Here is a 19,075-nt window from a genome sequence, read left to right on the forward strand (position 1 = left end):
GATCTTAAAATATTGAGAGATAACGAAATACAAAATATCTGCTAAGTTAACAGAAGGTAATATTTTTTTTTGCATTTTTCCTGAAGGCATTTTCGAAGGAAAATGTTGATACATGTGAGAGTCGTTTCTTTTTATCGCATTTTTCTCTTTTTTTCAGTCTCCAAATTGTGAACATAACCTATTTCACTTCAAATGCAGAAAGTGCAGTTAAAACAAGCAAACCTTAGGACTGTTGATTTTATTAATATTTTCAGCATTTTTGTTATTTTACTTCCTATTTTTCTTTCAATATCTGAATATTCTTATTTCGTTCCGAGTGCACAAAGTTCAACACAGTACAGCTGTACAGCTACCCAATTGTTATGATAGCGACACGTGACACGTGTATTCTTTGCAGCTGCACTGCTTGCACTTTTCATCTTTTCTCTTCTTTTCTCCAACGCTTAATTATACAATTATCTCATTTTAAGAGCAGTAAGTGCAATATAATGCAACGACGAGGAATCGAATACAGAATCTTGTATGATAGCAAGTGTCACTTGCTGCCGATCAGCATATATCGGCGTCAATGGAAACCTGGACTGGTTTCTCCACCAGATCTATTATCGACGACATTGTCTCCCATTTTACTGGTGATACGCATAGAAATTCTTCGGTAATCAAGGTAAATTGCGAGAATCTATCGGCAAATGGAGAGCTGTATTTCCTGTGCAATTTCAAAGCATGGAGAGGTCTCTTGGTTTGCTCCAAGAGTTGCACAAGCATCCTGCAACATCTTGCACACACACGTGGCGCAAGGAAAGGCAATACAGACGCGGATGTGGCTGAAGAGGTGAACAAATATTGTCAATATCTATTAGAACGGATTAGAATTTAATAGATTCATGCTAGCGCACTTCCATACATTTTCTGCGCTTAAAATGCAATACATATGTTACCGCATATGAAATGTTGAATTTCAAAAAACCATCTTTATCAAAAGTTGTTAAATAAATCTGATAATTTAGCGTTACGTCATATTCATGATTACAAAATTCCTATATCTTGGCAGATCTTCGAACAGCTAATATCCAAGAGCAGCAGCTGGCCAATAAGAATACAAAGATGCATGTTGCAAAGGGAAAGGATCTGTTTGTTCTTGAATCGAGGAGATATTATTGCAAACAGTATAACGATGGCTATCGAGTGTGGAATGACGTTCGGAAAGGCTAAATTGACCGGTAAAGCATTTACGTTCAAGTATCAGCCCGATGGACAGTCGGATCTTACTACTCAAAGGTTGCGTCTAATGAGAAACATTGCTACAAAGGCGTTGAGTCTACACGGACATACATTGTCGACTGGGGAAAATTGCGCTGGCAGATATGTGTTCACTAGCAAATCAGAGGGATCAGTCGATGAAGGATACGAGAAGTATGTCTGCGGCGTTGTGAAGAATTCCCAAACGAATTTGAAAGAGACATGTCTTACGTGGGAGCAATATTTAAAATGCAAAATGAACCAATTGGCCGAATTGAGTGAGCATAAGTTTATCGAGGGTGAGAAGGACAATGGAAAAGAGTTCTTCCTGCGGAACTTAGCCAGTGCCATTGTCATTTTCGAATTAATGGCTGTGAAGCCAAGTCGATCAGTTATTATCGGGAATAATAATTTTCAAGACGACAGGAGCATTACAAATACCAGAGGTATATTTCATATCAGTAAATTACTTGTTGTTGATTGTTAAGTGAATATTTTTCTGATACGTATTCTTATTATTATTATATTCATCCATTTGCTTAAAAGGATTTTATAATTATTCCAAAAATGTTTAATCTTAGCGTCGATTTTATTTGACAAGTACGCATGACACACATACAACAAATAAGAAATTGCAAGTAAAAATGGTGTAATTATTGTAGGTGCGTCATTTGCGTTGTACAACACTGCCAGGATAGCGACAATTTTAACAAAACACGATGAGAAGGTATCGCGTGGGGATTATCCTAGTTTGCCAGATATAAAAAATGTAGATTTCTCGCAGTTACAAGAAGTAAGTCTAGTGTTTCTGAATCTTCTTTTTGAACAAGTTATTCTATACTTTCTCAATTTTGCGATTTTTATACTTGGAGAGAATTGCTTCTGTAGGCTTAATTCGATATATTTGTACTTAAAAAAAAATTTAGCTGTTAAATTCCCCAATTGTTCGAATTTTGATTTTTTTTTAAAGAGAAATTGATTTATCTGCAGGAAGAATGGGAGCTCATATATAATTTTATCTTCGGATATCCACAAATGATAAACAATTGCCTGAAGTGCGAACCAAGTTTACATATTTATCCGCAAGTCGTATGCCTGTTCTTATCACGATTATGCCAAAAGTTTAGTGTTTACTATCGAAGAGTCAGAATTTTGACGGTAAGAAAACCTTTAAAGAAAACTTTATGCGTATACTTAATATATTTTTACATCAAATTGTGATTTTCAGGCAGGAGGTGATCATTTGATCCCCAAGATGGTTGCAAGATTGTACATGTTGCGTGCGTTGCAAGTTGTCTTTGAGAACGCGCTGGATATTTTGAGCATCAAGCCAGTATCGCGAATGTGATATAATTTCGCGAAGAAAAAATGATCAAAGGTTATATTTGGCATAATAAATTAAATGGTTACATTTCTATGTTTGAAACTGTACAACCTTCTTGTCTTCTGGAAATATTTTCTCGAGTCATAGTGCTTTACTTATTTATCTCTCATTTAGTTATCGCTTCTATCGAGCAATATTTCGTGGCTATTTCAATCTGCATTTTGTTCTTTTTTTTTTTCAATGTTAACGATTGGCGATATCAAGATTTTTCAATTATTTCTAATCGAGCTTGAAACTTTTCTCAGGAGTTACGAGTCTTTAATCACACCATAGTAATTCGTTTCAGACTTTCAAACACAGAAAATAAAGTGCAGCTGAATTAAAGAAAATTTTGAAGTCATTAAAGGAATCCTACGAGTATTGTTTCGGTCTTCTTTCTATTATACAATATAAAAGCACTTGACAAAAGATCCGATTCAGAATACGTTAATTTATGCGCTTCGCAGAATTATTTAAATTCATGTGTAAGCTAACAATGACCGCGCGTAGAGGTCAATTATACCTAATTTCTTGATCTCTAACAATTTCCAAATATTCGTATTCATTCGTATTTCAATTTTCAATGCATCCCTCAATTTCTTTCGACGCGCCGAAAGAACGGAGTCTCGGGCGCGCTCGGCCGCGTTCGGCTCAGGCTCCGCTCAGCTCGGTTCGGTTCAGCTGCGCTCGCGGAGCGCTCGGCCCGCTGGAAGACGACGACAGCGGCGACGCTGGGCGGCCAGCTGTTTGTTTTGTTTTCGGGCATGAGATTCACGTGACAGCCGGCGGGTGTTGGTGGCGGCACGCGACTACCGCGGCGAGGCTTGTTACGCGGGCGCCGATTGGCCGGGCGCGGCGGCAGGCGCGCCGCGCCGGCCAATCGCCGCGTCCGTAAGCGCGCGCGCCGCCGCCGCGCCGGAGCGCTGCTACCGCCGAGGTGAGCGTTTTGACATCGATAAATGCGTGCGAGTGCTCGCGAAGCGCGGAGGTGCCAAGCTGTCGCCCGCTCGCCCGCTTGGTAGTTCGTGCGTTCGTTTAAACCCGTTTCGTCACCGCGTAATCGTCCGCTGCGCGTACCGTCGCGTCATCACTCCGGGGCCGAGCCGTTTCTTCTCGTCGCCGTGGCCGCTCGCTCGTTCTCCATTCGCGTTTCGGTATTGTTCGTTGTCTCCGATCAGCCCGCTCCCACTTCGCCGCCACCGTGCGCCCCTCCGCCCCCGTGGGAAACCTGTGAGTGCGAGCGAGAGAGCGTAATATAGCGAGTCTAGTAGTGCTGGGTAGAGTGCCCGATCGTTCCACGCAACGCAGTGAAAACAGGCACCGTTGTCTCAGTCTCCTCACCCCCCCCCTCTTTCTCCGTCCTCTCCACCTCGTCTCTTCTCTCGCACCTATCTTCGGAGCGCTCCTCTATCGCCGCGACCCGTGCCAAATGTCATCGGGCGGATGTTAGGCATATATACGGGCGTGCATATATACGTATGCGTACGTAAATATACACAGGGGCGTGAATGTATGCATACGTGTACGTATTCGTACGTGCGTGCGTGTGTGTACGAGTTCGCGCTTACGCGCGCGCGCGTGCCTGTAGAGAGACGTACGCATACGGGGCGCCCCGTACGCGCGACGACGAGGGGACGACGGGATTCTCAGCTGGCGCATTCTAGTGGACGTTCGGGTAGAAAGTGCTGTTGCGCGAAGGCAGCTCCGGCTGCCCCTTTGTTTGTGAGTTATCAGCTGGCGCGTTGCTCGTGCCTCGCAACGATAGCGTGGCCCCCGGTGGGGGGGCGGGGGGGCCTCGCGGCTATTGTTCGCTACCGCGGGCCCAAATCGCGGGAGAATCCCCTCCTCCCCTTCCCCCTCCCCCTCCGCCGCCGCCGCGTCCGAGACTCGCGCGAGAAATTCGGTCCTATTCGGAATCGCCTGCTTTCCGAAACAATCCCGCTTCCCCTTCTCTCCCTCGCCCCCTACCCTTGTGCGTTCGTTCGCTTCGCGTTCAATCGTGATGACAGATGGCTTTTCGGTTAACTTTAAGTGCGATTTCTTTCATTCGAAACGGAAACCTCGCTTCTCCGGCCGTCGCGAGACTCCGAAAACGCGGGGGTGTCCGCTCCGGAACGTTTTCGCGGCCGAGGAGGGAACCGACTCCGAATTTATCGAGGAACGCGCCGTGAAACGTGAAAGCGAAACATCCGGCGTGATATACGCCGAATATTGTACATTTCCTGTGTCCATTTCTATCGAAAGCAAATTAATCTCGATTTAACTACTTTCTATCTTTTTCCTAATTCTGAAAATATTTTTCTAATTCTAAGAATTTTTTTCCAAAAAGTAAGTTAAATCGAGATTAAAGTTAATCCGCATTGATAGAAATGGACATTAATTTGTTCGATCGAACTTGGCCCGCGACGTGAAGTTTGCCGAATCTCGGACAAGTCTGTAATGCAACGACTTGGCGAAGAAAGAGCGATTTTCAACGTTGATGCCTTGTTATTGTTAAGAATCGGGGGAAACGGGGAAGAAACTTGTGCGTATGCTTATTGTGTCCTGCGTTTATATTATCAAAACTTTGTCTGGATGAAATTAACCTCTAATTCTTGTATCGCAATCGCTTTGTACTAACCGCCTTATCACTAACCACGCATTCTTCACGTATCACATAAACTAATTTTGTTCTCCCTTTTGCCTCTTTTTTTCTTTTCTTTAGGTCTGTTTGATTTAATCGCATTTCGTATGCTTTCTCTCCTCACATTGTCTGAAATCTAAATGCGCACCCATTTCTTTGAATGTAGAAACTGCAAAGCTGGGAATGAGCCGAGCTTTTTTGTAAATAAATTATTTTTTTTTATGTATGTTCCGTATTTAGTTCTTAACTCACTTCTCTGCATTAACAAACCTACCTTTAATCCTTAATCGAAACCTGTGAGAATTTTATTTCTAAATTTTACGTAATTTTACATATTTTTAAAATTTTCAGGGACATGTTTCCGAAATATCCATTTATCCTCTTCTGCGTATCTCTGTAACGCAAAAATAATTACTTAACTTGCAACTTTTTAAATATTTCTTTTACATAATTCAACGCTAATGAATTGTTAATCAATCGTTACTCAATTCATTTGGCGAATCTGAAACATAAATATTTCAGATTGATATTTAAATGTTATTTACGTTTCATTTTTTTGATAACCGAAAGTTTAATCTTCCCGAACGTCAAAGCCGTGTGTTCCTTCGTGCCGTAACGTGCGTGATGCACACGCATGCACGCGGCGGGATGAATAATTTTGTGCTCTCGTTCTCTCTCGCGTAGACATTTACACACGTAGATCCTTCCCGTTAATCTCCGTCGGAAACGTAAGTATGACGACAAAGGATTAAATTCCCGCGCGTCCTCTCCCGTCTCCAACTCGCTAAATAATCTCATTCCGAGAGGCGCGCATAATAATAAATTTTCGCTTTATCGCTCTTTCTATATTTATCCGTCTCTCTCTCGCTCGCGCGCGCTCCGTTTCCGTTTTACTCGCTGTTTATTTTTCTCGCGTTACGCGACCGCGCGTAGGCGTATTCTCTCTTTCATTCCGTTCTCTCCTCTCGCTCTTTCACTCGTCGTGCGTTGTTTTGCTCCCTCTCCCCACCCTCTCGCCCTGTGTATGCGTGTGTGCGCGCGCGCGCGCGCGCGCGCGATCGGCTTCTCTCGGCGGCGTTCGAAGCGCAGTTACCTCACGCGGCACTTTCGTATCGGTGGTATCGCGACGGTTGTGTGTACACCGTCGCCGTTTATTTATGTCGGGAATCGCGTACACGCGAAATCAAAAGCGCACGAGTCGCGCCGCTCGTCGAACGCCCCACGCGGACGCAACACGACGGTGGTGATAATCGGCTTCCCTTTTGTGATTTCGCAGTGGTAATCGCGGCTAAATGCGGTGAAACGCAGTGAGAAAGGAGCACGAGAGAGCGGGGAGAGAGAGTTGCAAGAGGAGAAGAGCACGGTCGCGGCACAAGGGGAGGAGAGGAATCAAACACGACCGGACAATCGCGATCGAGGTGGAGGGCCACGTCGTGAGAGAGGAAAACAAAAAAGCAACGCGCTTTCTGACGTTTAAAAGGACGCCGGACGCCGAAGGGGAGCATTCGAGTGAAAATTCGCGCGTTCCGAAGATCGATCGGCGATCAGGCGAAGAAATAACGTGGATTCTCGTCGACGAATTCATCGACACGAAGGAGGGACACTCGACGGAGGCCGAAGCATCGAAAACTGGAATCGCTTCGCGGAGGCGAATTCATCGGCCCGAGCGAGAGATCCATCGGGGGACGACGATCGACGCGAGGGGCGAGGGGGGACCTGACTCGAGATATTCATCGATTGTCGTTGTTGTTGTTGCTGTGGTCGCGGCGACGGGCGCGAAGGGGAGACCGTTCGTGAGTCAAACCGGAGCGGCGGTGTAGAGAAAGAACTTTTTCCGCGTATATCCATCCATCTCTCGGCCTCGGTCGCCGCCGCTGTTGCCGCCACCGCCGCCGCCGCCGCCGCCGTCGTCGTCGCTGTCGCCGTCCGCGGATTGGTGCACGTACTTCTCAGTTCCTCGGTGTGTGCGTGTGTGTTGCGTGTGCGCGCGCGCGTCGGTGTCGTCATCGTGTTGTTACCCGCACGCGCGCGCGCGCGCGTCCCGTGTGCGCGCAGTTACGCGGCCGAAGGTAGCCGACGTGCGGCGGAGTCGCCCGAGGCGAGGCGAGGCGAGGCGGCGCGGCGCGGCGCGGCCGAAGACATCACGATTACGTATCTCGCCGGCTCACCCCTCCCCCCTCTTCGTTCTCGCTTGCGCGCCTGCCGTCAGTGCCGTAGGTACGCCGCGCGTCGTGTGTGCCGCGTGCGTGTGAGGCTGTGCGCCGCGTCGTCGTCGTCGCCGTCGTCGCCGTCCGTGTGTGTGTCCCCGGCGGCACGTGTGTTGGCGCGGGAGCGTGCGGCAGAAGAAGGGGGAACGAGCGCGAACGGAAGCAGCCAGGATTACTCCAAACCGAGGAAATATGAGCATTGCTGCCCTATTGCAAGCCGCCGAGTACATTGAACGAAGGGAAAGAGGTGAGTACCTTGCGCCTCCTGTTTCTCTCTCTTTTTTTTTAAATCGCGATTGCGCGCGAAGGAGCAAGCTCCCCGCTCCCCGCGACAGCCGATTATAAATAAACGTGGATATAATAACTCCAGAAAAATTCCCGACGTTATAAGTTAATTCCGCTACGAGCAATATATGATTAGTTCCTTTTAAATTCTTTTAAGTATAAAAGAAGTCAGAAAACTTTGGAGTACTCCTACTATTGTCTATTTATTATATATCGTTCCATTCCTGGAAACGCATAATTTAGCTGAATCAGAATTCCGTTTTTTTTTTGCCGCTTAATTAATCGACGCGCGTCGACGATACGTTTGCTTTCAATTTTTACCGCGCGAACGTTACCCGTTTCTAAAACTTCGCAACATTTTACAAACTGCGCGACGAATTTGAATTTCCCTGTTGAAGTTTCGTGGTTCGATTACGGATTATCCACGTAAGTTCTCGGTCGAAAAATTCGGTCTACGATCTATCGAATATCCGATCTTTGTTTTCGCGATGGATCGTACGCCGCGCGATGATGATCTCATTTTATCATCCCACTTGTAATGCTGCTGCGTCGTACGTATATAGATCGACGTCCTCGCCGCGTGCAACGCACGTCGTTTACAACGCTCGCGTGCGCGCGCGCGCGCGCGTCTCCGTTCCTTCGTGCGTCGTACCACGTTGGGAGATTTCCAATGGAGTCGTCGCGCACACGTGGGATCGCGCGCGAGGGGGACGCGAATACGATCGCAGCGAGAAACGACGCGGCGCGGCGGCCAATCGGCTCGCCGCTTTTCCGTAGGAGCCAACGATCGATTGGCCGCGCGCGGCGTCCGCTTTTTGTCTCAACGCGGCCGAGCGTTTCCGCGTCCCGCGCGCGGGAACGGAAGATCGCGTTGTCGACGCATACGCGACTGCAAGCGTGCCCGTGGCCGCTTAAATATTCACGCGTGACCGTTGATTATTCGAGAAACGGCAACGCGGTCTCGAAGCGGCCGGACGTGACATTTCGCAGTTTGATGTATCTTTGCGTTTGTACGAAATGAATTGAATAAAAATGACAACGTGGTAATGATAAATCGAAATCAATCACGTAAAAATTATATTTATGTATATGTTTTCTCGAACGATAACGGTCACGGCGCGCGGCGCGCCGATTGTTTGGCCAGGAAGTATACGCGCCCTGAAAATACGCGTGTAAATCCTGGTGTTAGGGCACTAGGGTAGTGCCTACTCGCGACCGCACTTATGCACATGAAGCTTCGATTTTATGAAACACTTGTAAAATAAACGTCGTTCGATAACGAAGCGTTATCGCGCGGTATCGCGTTAAAGCGCAACGTGCCGCTCTCAGGAGCGTGCCGTCCCGTTTCTTGCGGTTTTTCAAGTCACCGTAAATTTGGGGCACGCAGAGAGAATCGGAAAGTTCGTATAATTAGTTCGTGAGCCATGAAACCGCGTCACGGAAACGGTCCGTACATTTTGCGACAAATGCGATTACGTTACGCTCGCAGTGTATATACGCGGTTTTTATGAAAAAACGTTTGGTGAACGAACGAAAGTAAATCTGAGAAAGTATATATCGATCTGAGGTTTGTCTTAATTTGTTCGCGACCTCTTTATTTATAGAAATGCATTCTAGAGTCTCTATTTTTATCTGATTTCGAGTGTCTGTCAGTCTTAATTTAATCCCGGTCTCTATTTATATACAAATTTATTCCGATGCGTCTATTTCGATTCGTCGCGATGCACTTGCTTATCTCGATTTAATTTGACGTCTATTTTTAGAAACGTAAACGTTACAGTTATATTTCTAATGTTGTGCTCGATAAGAACCGGGATTGATGTGAGCTAATTTAACGGCGCGCGCAATCATTTGAATTCATGCGTTTCGCTTGAAAAATCGCGAGACGAGGCGCAATTGTGCGCCTCAAATCAAACGTGACACTTTCCTGAAACGGTATAAAATGTAGAACGATCTAAGAAAATAAAACGTCATTCACTGTCGATGCGTCTGTCGTCGCTCGCTCTCTAACGAATCTAACGAGCCTCGAATACTCTCTTGTGAGTCACGTCGCGAGTTTCTTTCGTATATCTAAATATCTGTACTTATTGCTTCTGAGTGCAGAAATAATATTGGAGATATAGAGTTGGGCGTTACGAGGATTCGCAATTGAAAACGACGATATGTAATTAAAAGAAACGCTTGATAATTCAGGGACGAATAATTTTGGGCGTTTATTAGCGCTTACCTTGAGGCACACGAAGTTTAAGCCAACTTTAGGACGTTGTACATAATAATTGTATATAAATATGTAATTACGGTCTGCTTATCGATTTATCGCTTTCTGATTACAGAAGCTGAACATGGCTATGCTTCAACGATGCCAATACCTGACGATATGCGGACGATTACAAAGAGGCCAAAGACGAAGAAGTCCCAAGGCAGCAGGTTCGTGTAGTAAAATAGCTTTTGAGAGACGACACACGGAAATTTACGTACATTTTTTAAAAGTCAAGAGATGTCTCTTGAACTTTATATTCTGGATGTTAATATTACTCTAATTACGTTGCATTAACATGAGTCTTTTTATAAATGTGCGATGCACAAACTGCCAGCGGTTTCTATAATAACAGTCCCATATTCGACTTCAAAGACCTCACAGAGAGAAAGAGAGGAATGTTACACGAATTTTTCTATTTTTTACATTTACTGTAATTTGAAAATATTTGCAAATATTTCAACAAAAGCTGAAACGTGTTTCAATAGAAGCAGCATCATATTACATACTTCGACGCGATATATTTGATTATAAAGAGATGTTCATTTTATGAAAGCGTTCCGTTAAATTGTATTGAATTTCGGAATTCAGCTTTCCGTATACAACAATACAAAATATTGTCAATTGGCAGTTTAATCGCTCGTACGTTCAGAACTAAATGCGACTATTGTTGCTACACGTACTATTGTAAATTTTTATTGTAATTCCGAATAATTTGTAGCTAAAATATTTGCGATATTTTTATGCGCTAAATCTCCGTGTTTTTTTTTTCGATCTTATATTGTGTTTATATCATCTGGGAGGAGAAATATTGTAGTCCGATTTGCATTTTTATTGGAAATCTTGTTCTCGCAAAATGTAATAAATGTTTTTATTTTTCTATTTTCAGAACGACTCATAATGAGTTGGAGAAAAATAGGTGAGTGTTTTATGAACTATAATACAATTTTTAAGTTAATTATATTAAAAAATTATTAATTAACAACAAATAAGGTAATAAAATTATATTATAAGTTAATAGTTGCAACTTATAATTACACATAATTACGTAAATCGAAATGAGTTCTATTTTTTAAAATAAATTATTATCTTAATAATTCGATAAACTGTTAGCAACATATTAATGGTAAAAATATACTTAGCATTTTCTTTTTTGGATGCTAAATATTCGTCACAAGTAAACGATGTCAAAGACAAAGACTCGTATGATTTGAACAGTGAACTCGCTTTCACGTTAAATTTATGCGTCGCAAGTAAATTTATAAATTAAATTTGGGAAATTAATGCGCTACGCTTAGATAAGATTAAAATCGGAATTTATCGGAAATATAAATTCGAGCAAGATTAAAATCTGTTGGAAATAAATTGGAATGAATATATAAAACATTTGGTATGGCAGTGTGACCTTTCGAAATTAATTCTTTTAAAAATAAAAAATAAATATATCGGCGGCCGATTACATTTTGCGTGGGCGAGAAAAACGGAGGCGGAAAGATAATTATGCGAGACACTTTTAACAGAACAATGTTAAATAAAATAAATATAATAATATTATACGTTCGAAGAGCCGAAAATAAAAAAAAGAAAATACCTTTTGGAAATACGCGTTATTTCGTTATGTAACGCAAATACGGGATGTAACAGGGAGCAGCGGGTTTTTACATTGGCCATTTCTGTGTCACGCCAGCCCTTGTGTAACTTTCTCTCCCCCTCTGATCCCTCTCCCCATCGTGAGCACTATTCGCACATAGGCTGCTTGGGTGTAAAAAAAATCGATAGTCCGCCTGCGACCATCTCGCTTTCTCTCTTATTCTCTAGAGCACCCCTTCTACCCTCTCTTTCTCTCTTCATGCACCACTGACTAGCGAGTTTTAATCCCCCTTTTTCTCGAAATGCTTATAGCACGTCAACATTTTTTTGAAAGTTTTCGAAATTCTTTTACGAATTATGTTTAAGTGTAATGGGAGTTAAACAAATTTATAACAGCATACGGTTACAACATTGTGCATAAAATATATAAAATATACAAAGAGTCTACTTCCCTTCTGATACATCCTGTAAAATGCAAACTTTCTTGCCAATCAATCGTTGGATCAATTTTAATTCTTTGTTTTATGTTTATTTCCTTGATTACGTGTTGCTTATCACACATATTAAATTTTATATTTCAATATCCAGTTTCCTTAAGATTATGACTCTTCCTAAATGTGAAATTTATATCACGAACTGTTCCTGTAACGTCATATTCAATTTTAAAAGTAGTAACATTGTACGAATTTTCCAATTTCCTATATTGTCACGAATTTATTGTAGCGTGAAAGAGCATGAAGAGAAATTTAGACATTATTTTATAAAGGAATCGCGTTAATTCACGTGGTGCAAAATTCTCGATTATCAAAAGAGACGTTTATTTGATCAAACTCTTCATAATTTCTTCATAACTCTTCTTTATAATTTTTTAATACTTAAAAATATTTAAAAATACTTAGGAAAGTATATAGTATATTTCCAATTAATATCTTTTTTTTTTTCAAGACCACAATAGTTTGCAATTACATTTTATTTGTTTGTTTGTTTTGGCGTTTTGAAGATAAAATTAAATTTCGTCGACCGGGGTTGTTTACGCGTCTGTATCAATGGCGGTTGGTGCAAGCGCTGCATAAGTATGCAGCGCGTGTGACAAGCATACTTACGCAGCATACAAAACGCGGAAGCCAATGGCATACTGTCCTAAATTTGGCGCGCGTCGCGCGGCAGAAATAAATCCATGGCGGCTCAAATCGTACTGCGCATTTAAAGACCACGATTAAAATTATATTACGATCGATGATCGATGATCCCAGTCGTATAACGATACCGATTTGCGATCCAGTTTTTCGCGTAGCGTTTTTTTCTTTGACTTCCGGTTCGGTTGGTTCGAATTGATTTATAAAAATATTGTTTAAAGCGTTATCACAAAAAAATATTATTCCAATTGGTAATCCGGTTAATTAACTGTTAAACACAATTGTAAACACGTTATCTTTTTTTAGATATCATAAAATAAGTTCAAAGTCAGAAATTTAAGATAACGTTCTTTTGCTGTGTATTTACCGTAATTATTATCTCTTGTTTATCGTCATATACGATTAAGAATAGGCCACTGACCGATTTTGCAAACAAAAATTGGAAAAATAGAACATAGAAGTATACGTTACATTTGATGCCTTACGTTTAAAAATTAATATAAATTATTATGAATTAATAAAAAATCGAAAATTTGAAAAGTTGCTATAAAGATTTGAAAAACGGAATCGAATTAATATAAATTGAAAGTTTGAAAGGGTTAAAATAACTGGCTTGAAATTAATTAATTTTCGAGGATTAGTGTTTTATTGTGTCATCAGTGTTATCGATCCGATTGGCAAACAAAAGTGATAAGCAATCGCTCGGTTGTGTGTTATTTGTACGAGTCATTGTATAGAATAAAGCGGGGTTTTCCCGAACGTGCACGGAGAGGACATCAGGTCAGCCGGAAAACGAAAGCTCGACAAATGGCTGTGCCAACGTGAGTGAAAATGGCGCCGCTTGCGGCGCCTGAGGACGGATCCCTGGCCCATTTGAAATGCATTGAATTTTTAAGTGCCACCCTTTGTGCCGCTGCCGCCGCCGCGAGATAGCCAACTTCCGGTTCGGCTCCCCGCCACCCTTGCTATGGCTTTTCATAATTTCAACCTGAACCTGAACCTTTCCTGACTGCTTATAGCTTAACCCTTTTATGACCTCGGTACAGATTATTAAGACGCGGAAGGAAGGATTTTATGTATTTCCTTGTTTCTTAATCAATTTATTATATTTAATGACAAAAGTGTTTATTTAGTAATTTATTAATTAAAATAACGTAATATATCTATAATTTTTAGATGGAATGTAATTGTTTATTATTAGTGTAATTATTAGTAAATTATATAAAATATTAAATTATGTAATTGAAATAGTTAAAGTTAAAAAAACATTTTTAGATTATTGGACAAACAGTTTTTAGAGGTTTTTAATTAAGGTTCTTGTTTTTAAAAGGTCAAAGGCGCCCTTTGGCTATTATGATATCAATTAAAAATGAATATCTCAATTTAAAAATGGAGAGTGGTGGAACCATCGCCATCGTAAATTGCGAACTTGAAGATACGCGTATAGAGTACTTAAATAAATCTGCATTATTTTTCATGCGAAGTTGGAGGTAGGGGGAGAAGAGATGAGAGGACGTTAAATAAAGACCTCGATGCGCAAATAGGCGGGTCGAGTGTTTAAAGAAATCCCATCGTATCGGATGCTGCTCAAGTTATTGCAGGGCAAAGGTTCAAGCCGATAAATATTCATGTTATTTACGTGCGGTATCGTCGCGTTTAAAGAGCTAAAAAATTTAACATAGGTTAACGTGTGCAAAGCTTATTGATTATTTAGCCCTGAAACCGCTCTCTACCGTGAATAGCCAACGTCCCGTCTTTCGAGGTGGAAATTTTGTCAGGAATTGAGCACACTTTTGACGAGCGATGCAATGTGATAGAGAGAGAGGCGGAGAGGGATGGAGGCCGAATAATTTAATCAGAATTGATACGCGGCGCAGACGCGGAATATATCCTTCGCGAGATCCACGGAGCAGGATGCGGGTTGACTTCGGGGTCAAGGACGACTCGGCGGAGCGTGCACCCTGTGCACCTCCTTTCATTCTCTAACGTTGGGGAGACCGGGAGATGCCCGACGTTGTTTAGAGCATCGACCGACCTTGGTTACAAGCGTTATATATATGTATATCGAAACCTTGCGTATGGAACGTCAGAGTCCGATAGTTTTTAATTTTGCGATACGCTCTCGTAAAATAGACATCTCCCGATGATTAAGTATCGCAGATAAATCACGTTGAAGCAACGTGATTCTTTCGCGAAATAAATCTCAGTTCTTGTGAAGTTTCTGCGACTTTCTAGATTGCAGTAAATTTGTAGAAAATTGGTTTAGCAGTACGCCATAATTTTAAAGTTTGCGTTCATATAACATTCTGAAACATTTATACGAATTCCACATTTCGAGAAAGTCGACAAAATTGACGTAGAAAAACGAGTAGTCTACGTACAGTTATTTTTCATCCGGATTTTGAAACTGAAGACACGGTCTTGATTTAATTTTATTTCTTTTCATCTTGAAGATTTTTATTTCCGATTACTTTGTTACGTACGTTGCTTTTTTTGGGGAATTTGATATACCTATTATAAAGTAGCTTTATATAAATTAATTAAAGTAAGAATTAATTACTTGACTAATATATTATAAACTCGTTTTATAAATTAATGAAGTTAAGAATTAATAAGTTACTTGTTCGACTGGTACAGCCGAGATGGCAAGGAAAATTGAGAGTGTAGAAGTGTTTCACGTACTATCCGCGTAAGAACGACGCGAGCATTAGGGCCCACGGACCCTTCGCTTGTCTCGACGTCTCTCCGCAGTTCACCATTGCCACTTTGAAGCTCGTTCACCTTGAGCCCTGAACAGTGATTCTCATTCCTGCTTACTCATTCCTGTTCATATTACAATATATACAATAATAACATCATAATTACACACATAAATATTCGGCCAGTGCCATATTGTTGATGGACAGTCGCGCAAATTGAAAATTTGGCAATCTTCATCAGCGATATGACGTTAATCAGCTGCTCTCACTAGAAGCAATAAATACATTATCATTCACTAGATACAGCTTATCAAAACGTTTCCTCGAAGGATGTGTCATCTCTAGATTTTCAAATCGACATTGAGAAATCAGGCTGTTTATCTCCGTTTCTTCTGCTGTCGGTAGATTGAAGTTTAGAGTTTCAGACTATCTGTTTGTCAGGAAACATGAATTGATATAGACATTTTTTATTTCTGTTATAATATTTAGAAAATATTAAAGACGTAATATTAATTAATAATGAATAAGTTAAAATTGATTTTAATGAGATTGAAAAATGTCGGTTCTTTGTTCTCTCGGAATTTTGCAGGAACTGGTTGAAACTGTTGACTATCTCGCTGAAAATCAGATTCGCTCGGTTCTCTTTCTTACGTCCGTATGACTTAACGTCAGTATCGCGTCCGGACCGGCTGTAAGCGGATACGCGAGTCGAGAACTGATGTAGTGCGCGCACTTTAATTACCCATTTTTCATTTCACTCCAACTTCGACGCCTTCCTGCTGTAACTCGGAAGAGATCGCTTCTCGTCATGACCGGAGAGTTCTCGCATCGCGTTGAATTATCATCATATACTCGCTCTCGCCTTGCCCTCCCGCACGTCTTATATACACTTTTCCTCTGCGCCACTTTAAATTTATAGGGAGACACGTTATATGAGTTTTCCAATATTTTGCGTTTCCACAAATTCAACTGTAACTGAAACGTTTCGCCAAAATTGAAAGCGTATATATGCTTTTTTAAAAAGAATCGTCACTTCAACGTGATATTTGATATTTATTGTATAGCAGGTATTTCTGTTTATATATCTGTTAAAGCTTTTTGCAACGTATTGTTTTACATGCAACGATATATCTCGAACTCTCGTACTTGTCGGTAGAACTTTATGCAAGTTTGATGTATTAGTTTTGTCAGGAATAGAGATTTTTGCTTCTGGCTAAAATGGTCGATTCTTGCAAGAGTAAGGCAATTATTACAGTAATAATACTACTCAGGTGCATACCTGTTGGACGTAATTCAAACGGGATGAGGGAGGGACAGAGGGAGAGAGAGAGAGAGAGAGAGGGATTGCGAAAACCAACGGGAGCACATTTCCACGCTGATTGGTTTCCCGTAATTTTCGAGGAACCGGAGTTGCATTGACGGTTTGGAGAGTGATTGGAGGTCGTTTCGTGGTCGAACAGAGGGAAGGGGAACGATGTGGAAAAGAGGGTAAGAAGGAAGGCATTGGCAAAATGGGAAGATGGCAAGATAACAATATAACGTTAATTATATAGAAGAACTGTATGAGATGTTACGAATTAAAACCAGTCTTTCACGCACGAATTCTTGCATTTCTACTAATTTGAAATGTTTTTTTCTTTAATACAAACCAAAAATTAACGTAATCTAATTTTATTCACATAATTTTTTTACCTCAATACAATTTTAATGTAAATTGATTTAATAAAATTCTGAAATAACGTGCAACGAAATATAAGGGGAATTAAAAAATTATATAGATGAAAATAGAGAAAATAATATTTATCAAGATGAAAAATAGATGATAAAATCATCTATTACAATTTAGTCAATTTTTTCGTGTCAACTTTCATATAGAACGAATTTGACGTTTGTTTGTAAAAGTATATATAATAATAATAATTGCATAATTGTCATGTATAATAACCAACTAATTTTCTTGCATCGGTTCTTTAAGGAAACTGATTCGAGAATCATTAAAATTACAATTATAAGTTATACAGCACACTGTATTTTGCACTTAATATCCATACTAATTTTACATGTAAATTACTTGCATTATTGTATGTGCAAAATATCAGCAACGCTTTAACAACACTTTTTACGCCTCATGTTCCTGAAGCTTTAAATAATTTTCCGTTGAATATCTATAATGATCTTGCAATTACTATTTTCTCGTTGTTTACCAGTTATATCTTATACCAATTTTCTGCTTTATCTTTCTGGGCACAAAACAAATTGTAACGTATAAACAATGTACTTTTATTATCTCAATCGGATCGGCGGCAAACAGAAATGACAAATAAGATATCGTTTCCACCAGTCATCACGATGTTCTGGCGCAATTATCATATAATTCAGCGCTTATCATCGATCAGACGCGGCAGATTCGATAAGCGAATCGCGTCTCTGATTGTGATTTCAAGGTGGAGGTCGTCCGAGCCGTCCGTGCGATTCCGGAATAGTTTCTCCTACTGATTCCCCGCACGAGAGCCAATTCGATCGACCTCGCTTCCATTTCCATCCGGAAGTGAGGACACGATGAAGGGAAATCGAACATTCACTCGTCGTGCATACTGGGTATCTCGCGAGGATGTAATCCACAAACTTTTCCAGCATATTTGATATTATTCTGAATGAGGAAAAAAAAGAAAAAATTATATTTATTGAGTTTGTTATTCATTTCTCATCCAGTTGCCTGAAAAAGGAGAGATAACGCGCGGTTGTGCAATGAAAGAACAGTCTTTATTTCGATGTTTCTTTTTCGCTGTTTTGTTTTCCGCTTGAGTTCCTTATTTGTTGAGATGCCACATGATACGAAATAGTCTTTTATATAGATCCGCCGGTCAATCCGATACTTAAATAATTCGGACGAAACGATCGGATCATATAACTCGTCCTGCACACTTTTTATTGCGGACGAATTGGGAGTCGGGAGGTGCGAGTCGAGTCAGCGAAAGCTTGCGCAATACCTGACCTATTGTGCTCGTTAGGGACATTCGGGATCAGCTATTGGATAAGACCCCTTTCCCCGTTATCCTCCATCTTCTCCTTATCATCCCGTTCCCTCCTCACCGCAATGCGAACGACGTCGTCCTCGGGGATATACCCCTATCGCTGAAAGGGATTGGACCTTCAGGAAGGAAACCTAACTTCCACCGTGCTGAAGGACCTCTACCTAATTCTATGGGGCAGGAGTCTCAGGATTTAGAGCGGAGGTGCACTTTGGGGATTCCTCCTTCCTTCCTCTCCTGCTGTCCCGCTCTCTTCCTTAACGATCAAGTCCTGCGAAGCCAGCAGGAACGTCGGGATCACGACTTGTCCGTCGGTTTGCCTTAGAAAGGGGTTCTTATGAAAGAAATACGGGGGAAATTGGAAGGAAACACGTTGATAGGTCCGGTATGAATCGCATTCTTAAGAAATAATCTCTTGTCAATGATTTTAGTAATACACACTTGTTGCAATAACTAAGATTACTTTTTCTCAAATGACCATATTTAGTTTCTACTTTGCAACTGTTCTTTTCGTTTTCTTCTTAGATACAATTTATTTACATTATGATTCTTATAGTTTTCTGTAAATTTTTGCTTTGGTATAGATGTTGTTTAAGTATATTTCAACTTTTGCGAAGTGTTAATGACTTTTTTTAAGTTACAGT

General features: G+C 41.2%; 2 protein-coding genes across 10 annotated transcripts in view; both read left to right on the forward strand.

Moving 5' to 3' along the window:
* Positions 1–491: 491 nt before the first annotated feature.
* On the forward strand, positions 492–2,654 carry LOC139775651 (DALR anticodon-binding domain-containing protein 3). The gene is made up of 5 exons (XM_071711829.1): positions 492–832; positions 1,052–1,685; positions 1,902–2,032; positions 2,230–2,397; positions 2,468–2,654. The coding sequence occupies exons 1-5, from the start codon at positions 569–571 to the stop codon at positions 2,585–2,587; spliced, it is 1,317 nt and encodes a 438-aa protein (XP_071567930.1). The 5' UTR covers positions 492–568; the 3' UTR covers positions 2,588–2,654.
* An 898-nt stretch (positions 2,655–3,552) lies between these two features.
* Positions 3,553–19,075, forward strand: part of LOC139775675 (MAX dimerization protein) — a 46,557-nt gene continuing 31,034 nt past the window's right edge. Inside the window, exons 1-4 of one of the 9 annotated variants that reach the window (XM_071711885.1) lie at positions 3,553–3,620; positions 6,502–7,679; positions 10,051–10,144; positions 10,864–10,893. In XM_071711885.1, coding sequence (XP_071567986.1) covers positions 7,625–7,679; positions 10,051–10,144; positions 10,864–10,893 — 179 coding nt within the window. In that variant the 5' untranslated portion in view covers positions 3,553–3,620; positions 6,502–7,624. Of the gene's footprint in view, positions 3,833–3,896; positions 4,325–5,966; positions 7,680–10,050; positions 10,145–10,863; positions 10,894–19,075 lie in introns of those variants that run through there. The other 8 variants (XM_071711880.1, XM_071711882.1, XM_071711888.1 and 5 more) reach the window with 8 other exon arrangements.

Source organism: Temnothorax nylanderi, unplaced genomic scaffold (genome assembly GCF_030848795.1).
Source record: "Temnothorax nylanderi isolate EJ_2023f unplaced genomic scaffold, tnyl_v1.0 TNYL_tig0102_pilon, whole genome shotgun sequence".
Taxonomy (NCBI): Eukaryota; Metazoa; Arthropoda; class Insecta; order Hymenoptera; family Formicidae; genus Temnothorax; species Temnothorax nylanderi.

Excerpts from the sequence above, each read along its gene's own strand:
- LOC139775651 (XM_071711829.1), top strand. The coding sequence starts at position 569 with ATGGAAACCTGGACTGGTTTCTCCACCAGATCTATTATCGACGACATT. Across the intron at positions 833-1,051 it reads ACGCGGATGTGGCTGAAGAG|ATCTTCGAACAGCTAATATC; the intron begins GTGAACAAATAT and ends ATATCTTGGCAG. Across the intron at positions 1,686-1,901 it reads GAGCATTACAAATACCAGAG|GTGCGTCATTTGCGTTGTAC; the intron begins GTATATTTCATA and ends TAATTATTGTAG.